A 12472-nucleotide genomic window follows, 5' to 3' on the forward strand; every position below is an offset into this window, starting at 1 on the left:
ATCCTCTAAGGAACCTCCTGTGGCCTGGGAGATCTTCCATGCGATCCCAAAGCTATGGTGGAGAGCTGTTTTTAGTAAGTGGTGAGGGAAATGCACTCTGCACATGCCCAGAGGCACTATCTTCTTTATTATATCTTCACATACACCATTGGGGAAAATAATTTTGTGGGTGAAATCTTTGACTCTTTCAGAGAACTCAGCAGTCTTAACCCCCATCTACCCCACAACTGTATGGCCTAGATCCCATTCTTCTCCCAAAGAACCCAGGAGTCCTGGACACACACAGAGACCCAGCCATGATGGTTTAATTTGGCACCAAGGCAGTGTTTTAGGGTAGCCAAACTGGGATGTGGGGAAAAGAGAGAGAGAGAGAGAAATGTACTTTCATTTTTAACCCCTGAGCAGGGATGTCAAATCAATGCAGAAACACGAAGGGCTACCCATCTCTGCATCTGTTGGGAAGGTGGTTATGGTCCCAAAGAGTGATTGGCTTCTTTTGTTCGGTTGTCATGATTCTTTACAATACAGGATTATGGGAAATGTTTCAAGCCCCAGAGAGTTCTGGGAACAAACCCATGAACTGCATGACAGCAGCAGTCAATGAGACCACAGGCCCTCAGCAGCAGAGGATGATGGGATTAGTCACAGCTGCTGCAGAGGATGATGGGAAAGTAACTGCAGTCTTGGGAAATGATGAGGTTGGTCATAATTCCCTAGGAGCAAGGACTGGTTGCTAGTACATGGTCCACTGCTGACGTAGTCATGGTGAGCTTGGCATTGGATCAAACCAGGAAAGCATCCATAGAAGCAAAGCATGATGAGATGATTACAAGCATGGTGGGCATTCATCACCAGCAGAAGAGCATGATGAGAAGCTGCTGATGCAAGCAGAGTATGCTGGGATGGCCACATCCAGTCTCCAGTGGCAGACCATGATTTTGTCCACAAGAGCAGAGAATTATCAGAGGATAATTATCAGAGGATAGCTGGGCGTGTCAGCATGTCCTTAAACAGCAGAGCATGATGGGAAGGTTTCAACAATCATTTGAAGCACAGCATGATGGGAAGGTGCTGGTGACATAATTCTGTAGTGAAAGTTTCAAGCTGAGCCGTCTGAAAGGGGAGGGCTCAAGGTCTCAGTGGAGTCTGTGCAAGGTACAAATAATTGTTGGAAGTAGCAGCTAGGACCCCACGGGGGCTGACATGAGTACTGTAGACACCTCCAGGCAGGTCATTCAGTACCCCTGTGCTCTGGCAGCAAAGCAAGAGAAAACAACACATCAGAGAAGGCAGAAGGCTGTACTCCCCTAGATTTCTTCTTCCTGCATCCCACCAACCCTTTCCACCTCCTTTCTAAAACCAGCTATCACTGAGTCATGCAACCTGAGAACATAGAAGCATCTAGACCAGCCTCCTGTTTCCAATAGAGGCCAGGCAAATGCTTACAATTTGCAGGTCCCCAAACTTGTATTCAGAAATGTACCCTCCATTGGCGCTTCTCAAAACACTGCCTCTTCGGTAAAGGTTACCAGATTTTTTTCAATGAATCCAGGGACACTTTTCAACTTCAATGGATTTTGTATGGGGACTGATTTGTAAATCTGGGGACTGTCCCCGGAAAGTCTGGTAACCTTACCCTCAGTAGACCACCTGAAAATCTCAGTGGGACACTTATTTTTGCTTGCTTCAGTGCCAACATCATCAACATTATATTGATGATTATATTATAAAAAAAAACACAGGCATTAAATCAGTGTCTTGTTGACCTGTTTGATTAACCCTGGTCAATCAAAAGGGCCTCAACTTCCATGTCAGAAAAAACAACAAGAGCAGGTCCAAATACAGATACTTTTGGTTGTTCCAGAAACTCTCAGCAAATCAGCTGGATGGAGCTTGCGGACCACCACTGGTCCACAGACTACAGTTTAAGAACTTCTGGACCATCTTTGATGGGGCTACACCATTTGACCATCTAACCCGGTACTGTCTTCTCTGATTAACAGCAGCTCTCCAAGATCTCAGGCATAGACCTTTCCCATCACCCACAATGCCAGTTTCCTTGATCTTGAGACGCCAGAGGGTAATGAACTTGGGGCTTCACCACACAATGCCTCTGCTCCCCCCCCCCGAGCCACAGCTTTTTCCCACAAGCGACTCCAGCTAAGCCACCATACCATGAGGATTCTCCTGTCAATGAGCCGACATAAGTTATTCCGGCTCCCACCAGCTACAATATGGTCAACACCAAGGAAGTGGCAGGTATAAATCTGGGGAAGGAGGAAGAAGAGAATCAGGCAGAAGGACAGAATGAAGAAAGGGGAACATTTTGAGTCCCACCCTGCCAGGAAGGACTAGCATCTCACTAGCACCTCACTAGAAGATGGGAAAGGAGACCCTCTCAGGAATCTAGTACATTTTATGACCAGATCTCTTTGGGTGATGAGGAGCCAGGCCTGGAGAACACACAAGATGCTTAGCCCAAAGGAAGGGTTGGGAGGAATGGGGTCAAAAAAGGGTCTTCAACCTGCGAGTGGCCCCGGAAGTCTTCTGGGATGTCCATGATCTTGGAGCCAGTTTCAGCTTCCCAAATCTGGTTGAAGTAAAAAGTAGTATTTGTGTTAAACCCCCCTTTTTAAAAAAAATAATAATAATCGACATTTTTAAAAGACACATACATTATTTACACATGCACTGTTTATTTTTAGCAATGTATCTCTCACTACCTCTAATTAAAGTCAAACTACACCCCCTGTAGGGACGCGGGTGGTGCTGTGGGTTAAACCACAGAGCCTAGGACTTGCCGATCAGAAGGTCGGTGGTTCGAATCCCCACAATGGGGTGAGCTCCTGTTGCTCGGTCCCTGCTCCTGCCAACTTAGCCGTTCGAAAGCACATCAAAGTGCAAGTAGGTAAATAGGTGGGAAGGTAAATGGCGTTTCCATGCACTGCTCTGGTTTGCCAGATGCGGCTTAGTCATGCTGGCCACATGACCCGGAAGCTGTACCCCAGCTCCCTCGGCCAATAAAGCGAAATGAGCGCTGCAAGCCCAGAGTTGGCCATGATTGGACCTAATGGTCAGGTTTACCTTTACCTTTACACGCCCTGTGGGATTTGACTTAGTTTTTAATTATTAGCAAACTTGAGGGGGCTGAGTTTTGGGGAAAGAGAACCCTGAGGTAGAATATTTAATCCTTTCTTCACTTGCCCTAAATATAAATCAATCTTCCCCCCTTCAAGCTGCTTAGGAAGCTCCTTATCCCAAAGCAGACCATTGGTCCATCTAGCTTAACAGTGACTGGCAGCCGTACCTGGAGGGGCTGGGGATTGAACCTGGGACCTTCTGCATGCAAAGCGAATGCTCTGCCACTGAGCCATGGACCCTCCTCGCTCCACCAGCGAAAAATATAGCCACCTCTGAAGCACCTCTTTCTCCAGTTCTCACCTGCAAGGTGTTGTTCCTCCTCCAGGAGCCTGTCAGGATATGTGTCCCGGTTTTGTCTATGGAGACAGCATCACCACAGACGTGAGGCCCAGAGATGCGCCTGTGGCAAAGGTGGAGCAAGGGTGCAGAGGAGGAGGCGAGAGCAAGAAGAGAGGGGAAGAATCATTAAAGGCTGAGGAGATAAAAAAAAAAAAAAAGCAGGAAGGTGGGTGGGGAGGGCGAGAGAAGATTGAGGTTGAGAAGGGGAAGGGCAGTGGGGGAAGTAGGGGGTGGCTGCGCAGGCGTACCGTAAGGCATGTGATGACTGCATGCTCCAGAACTGAGGGGACAGAAGCCAGAGAACTGAGGTTAGGTGGGGTTCTCCCTCCAGCATCTGCCTGATAACATTTCCCTTTTGCCTAAGCTGACAGAGAAGCAGGGGTTGCTGGTGCCCGTTGATAGGGCAAAAGACAGGGAGTCCAACAGTAGGTGGCGCCAGAGCTAATGTCAGGCAGAGCCAACTATTGTTTGCTTTGCTCCATCCTCCTCTTCCTTGCTGAGCACAGAGACTGAGGAGGAGGCAGTTGACAGGCAGGGTCACCCAATGGGCTGGCTGTAAGCAGGAAGGCTGACAGGTGGGGCGCTGCCTAAGGGCAGAATTACCGTACTTTTCCATGTATAAGACTATGTTTTTTTACAAAAATATATATGATTAAAATAGGGGGTCGTCTTATGCATGGATAGTGCATAGTGGGGACGTGGGATTGGTTGATGTCACGAGCCGGAGATTGTCAGCAATGCAGTGGCGTAGCGTGGGGGGTGCAGGGGGGGCCGGCCGCACCGGGCGCAACTTCTGGGGTTAGGGCAAATCCACGGGTTAGGGGGCGCAAATCACTTGCCTTGCCCCGGGTGCTGACAACCCACGCTACGCCACTGCAGCAGTGTGTTATTGGTGGCCTCGGCAAGGGGCGGTGTCAATTGGTTGTTGATTGTTTCTGCCGCTGAGGGGACAGATATTAGGAGGCTGTTGCACGAGTGTTAGCGTAGGTCAGATGGGTGCGTGGTTTTCGGTAAAGCTCAACAACTCTGAGCTCTCCTCCCCCATTTTCTGTACAGTGGTACCACTGGTTAAGAACTTAATTCATTCCGGAGGTCTGTTCTTAACCTGAAACTGTTCTTAACCTGAAGCACCACTTTAGCTAATGGGGCCTCCTGCTGCCGCCGCGTTGCCGCTGCATGATTTCTGTTCTCATCTTGAACCAAAGTTCTTAACCCGAGGTACTATTTCTGGGTTAGAGGAGTCTGTAACCCGAGGTACCACTGTATTTTTAGTCCCCCAAAACAGGGGGTGTCTTATACATGGGGGCGTGCTATACACAGAAAAGTACGGGAGCTTGAGAGTGTCCCATTTCCCCTAATGGACCAGCCTCCGCTGGAAGGGAGGAAGGCCAGTGGCGTCTAAACTTCCTTCCTACAGCATGGCCAAGCCAAGATATTCTGCCACCTGAGGCAAAAGGACAATATGACGCCCCCTCCATGTACAGATATTGACTGGACTGGTGGTTGAATCACACCGGTAATGGGACAGCCAGTTAGCTTAGAGGGCACAGGGCAGACCAAATGACAAATACAACTCTGTCCTCCAAACATTTTCCTTCCAACCCCGCAACACCTGCTGCCTGAGGTGGCCATCTCACACTGGCCTTCAAAGAAAACAGTCAGGACTTGGGAGCCATTGATTTGCTGCAGAACTCCTGCACATTGCAAAGGATTCTGGGAGATGCTAACATCCTGCTGGAATTTGGAGCTGTGCCCCCAACAAATTGAGAGTGTGCCCTAAAATATGGTGCCAGTTTCAGGATTTTTTTGCCAGGGCTAGAGGTGGAGACTTGGGCCTCCCTAATCTGGAAGAGGTGTACGTGCAGAGAATGCAAGCAGAGAATTTTCCCAAGATGCCTTTGAGCTTCCTGTGGCCTTAACAATTACTTGACCCAACCCCCTCTGGAGATGGACCTGTATACTCACATTGCACATTTCCCAGTAATTCAGCCCCACCAACACTCATTTTTGCCCCTCGCCTCACCCAAGCCTTCTACTTCCCACATCACAGACCCCATCACCTGCACTGTGTCATCCCATCCTCCAGAGATAAATCGTTCATCGTTATCCGGGAAGAAGGTCAGGGCATAGACCCGGGACATGTGCCCATCCATCACAGTGGGGGAATAGCTGGAGGAAGAAAAGAGTTGCTGCTAAGGAAACCAAAAGCCAGCCAAAACACACACCCTACTAAATCCAGTGCACTGCATGTACTATTCCCCCTATTAGTACTGCCCGGTGTCCTACTACCAGCATAAAGGTAAAGGTAAAGGGATCCCTGACCATTAGGTCCAGTCGTGACCAACTCTGGGGTTGCGGCGCTCATCTTGCTTTATTGGCCGAGGGAGATGGCATACAGCTTCCAGGTCATGTGGCCAACATGACTAAGTCGCTTCTGGCGAACCAGAGCAGTGCATGGAAACGCCGTTTACCTTCCCACTGGAGCGGTACCTATTTATCTGCTTGCACTTTGACGTGCTTTCGAACTGCTAGGTTGGCAGGAGCAGGGACCAAGCAACGGGAGCTCACCCTGTTGCGGGGATTTGAACCGCCGACCTTCTGATCGGCAAGTCCTAGGCTCTGTGGTTTAACCCACAGTGCCACCCACGTCCAGCATACCTTGGGCTAAAAGTCTGGATTTTCGCCCAGGTCTGAGCATCATACATGTAAATCCCGGGTCCTGCTCCCCCTGTGATGAACTTGGAGCCAGAAGGGTTGAAAGAGGCGATCATTGTCTGGCGGTCCTCCGTTATGGTTCTCACGCAGGTACGGGAGGGAACATGCCACAGTTTCACTTTCCCACCGGAATCTGTGACAGAGAGAGTGAGTGGCTAAAGGACTTATTACGATATGAAAGGTAGGCTTCTGAGACAAATATTTTCATGGGGCATAGGCAGGAACAGAACGGAATTCTGAACACATTTTTCTGACTTGAATCAGCTTGCAGAAATCCACATTCACCATTGAGGAAGCTGCCAGATTTTGGAGAAAACCCAGATGGAAATACTATATGTGACAAGAGGGTTTAATAGTATTCAAGGTCGTGTGTACTTATGGATAGGTGAATCAGTGCATTTTGGTTTCTCTCTGTTTTTCATTCTTACAACCTTGAGTTTGGTTGCCCACATTTTCACAGCATTTTGTGATTTATTAATTTTTTTAAATCATCATGGAAATTCATCATTATTTTAGCTCAAATTTCTCCTACACATTTTTGTATGTAATTTTGCCTAATGTGCAAATGTTTACAAATCAGTTTTCCATAATATAGTGCACTTTTGTATGTTCCTTTATGCCCATTTTACTCTAGCATATGCATTTTGGGGCACATTATTTAGCTAGAGCACTATGCTACAAAATTTGGAGAGGTACAAATTGTGAAGGATGGATTCAGAAAGCATGAATTAGGTAAATGTAAACTGAATCAAATTACTTTCCCATCTCTATGTGTACCACACCTTAAAAATAACTAAACATGAAAGAATCTGCAGCAGGAAAACCTGGATTTTGAGACCTGTATCAGTTTTGTATAATTTATTTTCCTTATTTTGCTACTTTAATCGTTAATCAATATTTTGCTAGTTGTGAGAGAAACAAAAACACTGATGTTCCAATTCCAACCATTGGGAATGTTATTTGACACCTCTTTGGAGTTTTTGACAAGTCATTTCCCACACACTTTCACCACAGGGGCTAGAATATTGTCTTTAAAAGAGAGAGAAAATATTCTGTACCCATTTCTACACCCATTATTTGCGCTGCACATAATGCTGACATAAGAACAGCACTGCTGGATATGACCAAAGGCCTTTATTATCTAGTACAGTGGTACCTCAGGTTACAAACACTTTGGGCTACAAACTCCACTAACCTGGAAGTAGTTACCTAGGGTTGCGAACTTTGCCCCAAAATGAGAACGGAAATTGCATGGCGGCAGTGCGGTGGCAGCAGGAGGCCGCATTAGCGAAAGCACGCCTCAGGTGAAGAACGGTTTCAGGTTAAGAACAGACCTCCAGAACAAATTATGTTTGTAACCCGAGGTACTACTGTAGAGACAAACCTTGGCTGTCGAACGTAATCCGTTCCATAATCCGTTCAGCTTCCAAAATGTTTGACAACCGAGGAGCGGCTTCTGATTGGTTGCAGGAGATTCCTGCACTCAAGCTGAAACTGCATCATCAGACACTCAGCTCCCAAAAAACTTTGAAAACCAGAACACTTACTTCTGGGTTTTCAGTGTTTGGGACCTGAAACGTTCCAAAACGGAGCTATTCGAGAAGTGAGGTTTGACTGTATCCTGTTTCCCAGAGTGGCCAGTGAATAACTCACAAACTTTAAGAAGAGATATTTTCTTCTTGACTTTTCTTTTAAAAATCCTTTTTACCGATAATGGAAACGATGAAAGGGTGGAGGAGAGTCAAAGGATTCAGGGAATCCTAAATGTTGATGTTGATGTTTAAATTAAAATTTGCAATGTAAAACTTAATAAAAAAGGTTTTTTTAAAAAATCCTTTTTACCGGAGCCCTCTCTTTTTTTTTTTGACATCTGAAGTCAAATGTGGCTGTATTGGTTGTCTATGGCAATTGTCGTTGGATACACATCTTGAATTTGACACCACTCTGACAGTCACTGTCTGCCATCAGTTCAATAGCACATGTGTCATGCACCTGGTCCTGGGTGTCATTAAGGCTGAAGTCCAGGGTTGCCTCGTCTCTGGTCAAAGGTCAAAGGAAAGGTGTTACTCACAGGTGGCAAGCAAGACATCCCCGTTGTGAGCAGGCCCACGAGGCATAAAGTGCAGGGAGGTGACAGGTAACCCAAGGGCTACAGTCTCGCTGTCAGCAAGAACTTGATGAAGTGACCCATCATGGACAGATAAAACCTTAATCAGAGGAGGGGAAAGAGGCTGTCAGGAACGCAAAGAGGTGGGCAGAACACAACACATGAACACACCATGCAAAAGATCATGTAAATCTAATTAATTTGCCTCCCCATCTCTATGTGTAAAGGTAAAGGGACCCCTGATCATTAGGTCCAGTCATGGACGACTCTGGGGTTGCGACGCTCATCTTGCTTTATTGGCCGAGGGAGATGGCATACAGCTTCCAGGTCATGTGGCCAGCATGACTAAGCCGCTTCTGGCAAACCAGAGCAGCACACGGAAACGCCGTTTACCTTCCCGCCGGAGTGGTACCTATTTATCTACTTGCACTTTGACGTGCTTTCGAACTGCTAGGTTGGCAGGAGCAAGTACCGAGCAACGGGAGCTCACCCCGTCGCGGGGATTCGAACCGGCAACCTTTTGATCAGCAAGTCCTAGGCTCTGTGGTTGAACCCACAGCGCCACCCGCGTTCCCATTCATCTCTATGTGTACCACACATTAAAAATAACTATTCTCATGGAACAAAAATCGGAGTCTTCAGAAGATGGCACTCCAAGATCTCTGCACAGCATGTGCTGCGATACACCATTTGTGTAGAGCTCAGCCCAGAGTATGAACCCCAGGGAGTGGACTAGCACATCAGGGCTGCCTTCAGATCACCTGCCTTCAGGGCACCTGCAAGATCCCAAGATGAGCAGAGAGCACTTGGCTCCCCACTTTGCAAAGATTATTCAAGAAGATCAAATGTAGCCTAAGAGAATTCACATTTTGCATGTCCTGACTCTTCTAGATTGTGTTTGTGTGTGAGAGGATGTCCAGTTTAGGGTGCCATGTCCGAAGGCCCTCCAATCCTGGAACCAGCTCTGCATCCTTTAGAGCAGGCTTCCTCAACCTTGGGCCTCCAGATGTTTTGAGACTACAGTTCCCATCATTCCTGGCCACTGGTCCTGCTAGCTAGGGATCATGGGAGTTGTAGGCCAAAAACATCTGGAGGCCCAAGGTTGAGGAAGCCTGCTTTAGAGAATGGGACAAAAGCCAACCCAGCTTATGAGATGGACATCTTCATGGAGCACGGTCTTTTGCAGTGGAAACAGAACGGGTGCAGCTCATAATATAGATCAAAGTTGGTGAGTCAGCAGCTCAAGGGCCAAATCCAGCCGTCGTCAATATTTTGTCTGGACTGTAATAACCCATGAGACTGACCTTAATGGTACCAGTGCGTATTCCTGCTGCAACCCGTGTCCCTTCATTATTGAACTGGCAGCAAAGAAGCTGATCTCCACAATCTCTGTTGAGGAAGGGAATATATGCCCAGATGATTTGTATTTATTTATTTAGTCTGTTAGTCATTTTTGCACTAGAATTTCTAGGCTGTCTTTTAAACAAAAAACAAAAAAACTATAGGTCTTCGTATAGGCCCATAGGCCAACCTGAATGCCCTCTGGAGACTTTGACATACAACTCACTTCAGTTGATAGGAATTGTAGTCTAAAATAATTAGAGGGCACCAGGATGGAGAAGGCTGCTATAGGCCTTTATTTTTCACCTATTGGCCTTCAGGTATAACAAATGAAGTTATAAATAATGAAAGCATACGATCCACAATAAAACAAGATCAAATGACGCAGTCACAGTGCAGCTGAAAGCCACCCCGTAAAATAAAACAGATGAAGGCTACTTGATCAAGGCAAAGGACTGACGAAGACATCAGGGTTTGACAGCTTATAAAAAGCCCACAGATTTTTTTATTTTTTAATACAATTATCCAAGGGAAGGAAGCTCCACAGGCTAGGCTGCATACACACTGTATATATTTAAAGCGCACTTCACCCACCCTCAATATTTATGGGCAGTGTAATTTGCCGCCACAGAAATATAATTCCCTACATGCTTAACAAACTACAGTTCCCATAATTCTTTGGATGGGGTGGGAGGAATGTGATTTATATAGGCTTTAAATGCACAGTATGTGTGCAACTCTAGATGCCGCAGAAGAGAAGGCTGTCGCATGTCACCAACAATCTCGCTTCTGATTGCGGTGGGAGATGGTGAAAGCAAATCCATCATTGGAGGCCAGCATGGCTGGGCTTCTGGAGATAGCTCACACCCCAGCAGAGGGCACCCTGACAAGAGCCCACTGGAGTGTTTCAGTGAGCAGGTGAACCAGGGATAGCCAATGCCATGTGTTCCAGATGTTGTGGGACTACAACTCCCATCATCCCTAGCTCTTGGCCGCTCTGCCTGGGACTGATAGGGAGTTGTAGGTCTACCACATCTGGAGGGCACCATGTTGGCATCTCCTGAGACGGACTCAGAGAGAATGCCTTTTCTAAGAGGCCTCCAAAAACTGGAATCAACACTAGAAGTGTGGGCAGGTTCATTTGCGGGAAGAAGGCAGTCCTTAAGAGATATCCCAGACCTCAGCCATGAAAGGCTGTAAATGTAATCACCATCACCAGCATTTTGAAAAATGCAGGTGGTCTGGGTGAGTTTTGAGGTGAGAGGGGTACATAGCATCTAGGGAGGAAAAGGCCTGCCAATTTTGTAAGATAACCAACATACTTAAGTCTAATTAATGCACGAAGGGGTTAAAACCACAAAGCAAGCTGTCCTGCCAGGCTTAGCTCACCTTGCCTTGGGAAGGACTCTGTAATCAAGCCTTTATTCCCTTCCAATCCACCTGATGAACTTGGTTTGTGAAGAGGCTAAGCTGGTTGTTCCAGCTTAGGCGCATAGCTCTAATAAGCTTCTCTTGAGTAACTATACCAATAATTTAAGAACTTTCACTACTATGACTAAGGCAGGTTTTACTGCCTGTGCAGCTGAATGCTGTATAGAAAAGCACATGAATCTGACCTTTAGAGAGTTTGTAAGTAAACAATTTTTAATTTATCAAACGTGTGGTCTTTTTTCTCTTCTAAGAGAAGAGGGAAATTTTGGAACTAACAATGGCATGTTTTAAAGGTCAAACAGCTTGACCTTGCTGCATATTTTGTGATTTTAAATCTCTGCTGGGGTTCTCCTCAGGAAAATTCTTCAGCATTTTAGTGCAAATTTCTCTTAATAAACCCATTTTCCCCCTGCAGATTTGACTACTGTGCACATTTTTTGCAACCAAATTATCCTAACAGAATTCATTTCAATGTTGTTTTCACCAATAGACTCATTTTTATGCACACTTTAATCTAATGTGTGGATTTTGGCAAACAGTATTTGCCAAATCAGGATAACTGAATTTCGAAGGCTATCTTTCAGTTTCCGTATTATTTCAGAAGGTGCGGGTTTGATAGACTCTGCCTTCGATGCGAATTGAATTCCCCTCCACCCCTAATTCACACCCATTGCCCCCCTGGTTACCTACATTGTATGGAGCAGCCGGAGATCCCCGGAGATGGAGGGGCTGCTTGTGAGGTTGTCTTGAGGGTTGGTGGTGGGGTTAAGAACGCTTGGTCCTGCTATGGACAGGCGGCCCCGGCGTGTAGGCTGCATTGCCCAGGGGGTGTGGGTCTTTAAGGGGAGGAAAGATACTCTGTTAGAGACACTTGGGAGGGGTTGTTTTGTTTTTGAGATTCCAGTCTTCTGGACCCCTTTCCAACATTCTGAGGAGCAAAGCTCAGTGCTTTGGTGTGCAGAAAGACCCCGGTTCAATCCCTGGCCTCGCCAGTTTTAAGAAGACTGGTTGCTGGCGACGAGAGAGGCCTTTGCCTGAGAATCTGGAGAGGCACTGCCAGTCAGAGTTGACAATGCTGGGCTAGATGGACATATAGCCTGACAAAGTGCAAGGCAGCTTCCTCCCTCCTTAGCATTCCCTGCCGCCCCTCTGTCGTTCATCCTTTCCCCGCATCTCTCCCACTGCCTGTCCGCCTTCTGCAGGCCCTCCATCCCCACCAGCCATTCTCCCGCTATGCAGATTACCCCCCGCCCCATCGTCCTCATGCCCCAGGTTCCCAGCTGCCCCCCAACCCAGCTGCCCCTCATCCCGGCACCAGCCTCTCTCTTCCTCTCTCTCGGGTTCTGCAGCGGCTCCTAGCAACCAATGAGGGAGAAGGAAGAAGAACCCACCTGGTTG

General features: G+C 47.1%; 1 protein-coding gene across 1 annotated transcript; it reads right to left on the bottom strand.

The window, feature by feature from the left end:
* Window positions 1-287: 287 nt before the first annotated feature.
* LOC309327746 (protein tipD-like) lies at window positions 288-12408 on the bottom strand. The gene is made up of 11 exons (XM_081837198.1): window positions 12390-12408; window positions 11765-11910; window positions 9607-9691; window positions 8267-8402; window positions 6139-6328; window positions 5541-5649; window positions 3729-3760; window positions 3442-3541; window positions 2525-2590; window positions 2175-2267; window positions 288-1251 (listed from the first exon to the last, which is right to left on the bottom strand). Exons 2-11 carry the CDS (start codon window positions 11890-11892, stop codon window positions 1129-1131), a joined length of 1062 nt encoding a protein of 353 aa, XP_081693324.1. The 5' UTR covers window positions 11893-11910; window positions 12390-12408; the 3' UTR covers window positions 288-1128.
* Between the last annotated feature and the right edge of the window lie 64 nt (window positions 12409-12472).

This window comes from Podarcis erhardii, assembly GCF_964252035.2.
Source record: "Podarcis erhardii genome assembly, chromosome: 13".
Classification (NCBI taxonomy): Eukaryota; Metazoa; Chordata; class Lepidosauria; order Squamata; family Lacertidae; genus Podarcis; species Podarcis erhardii.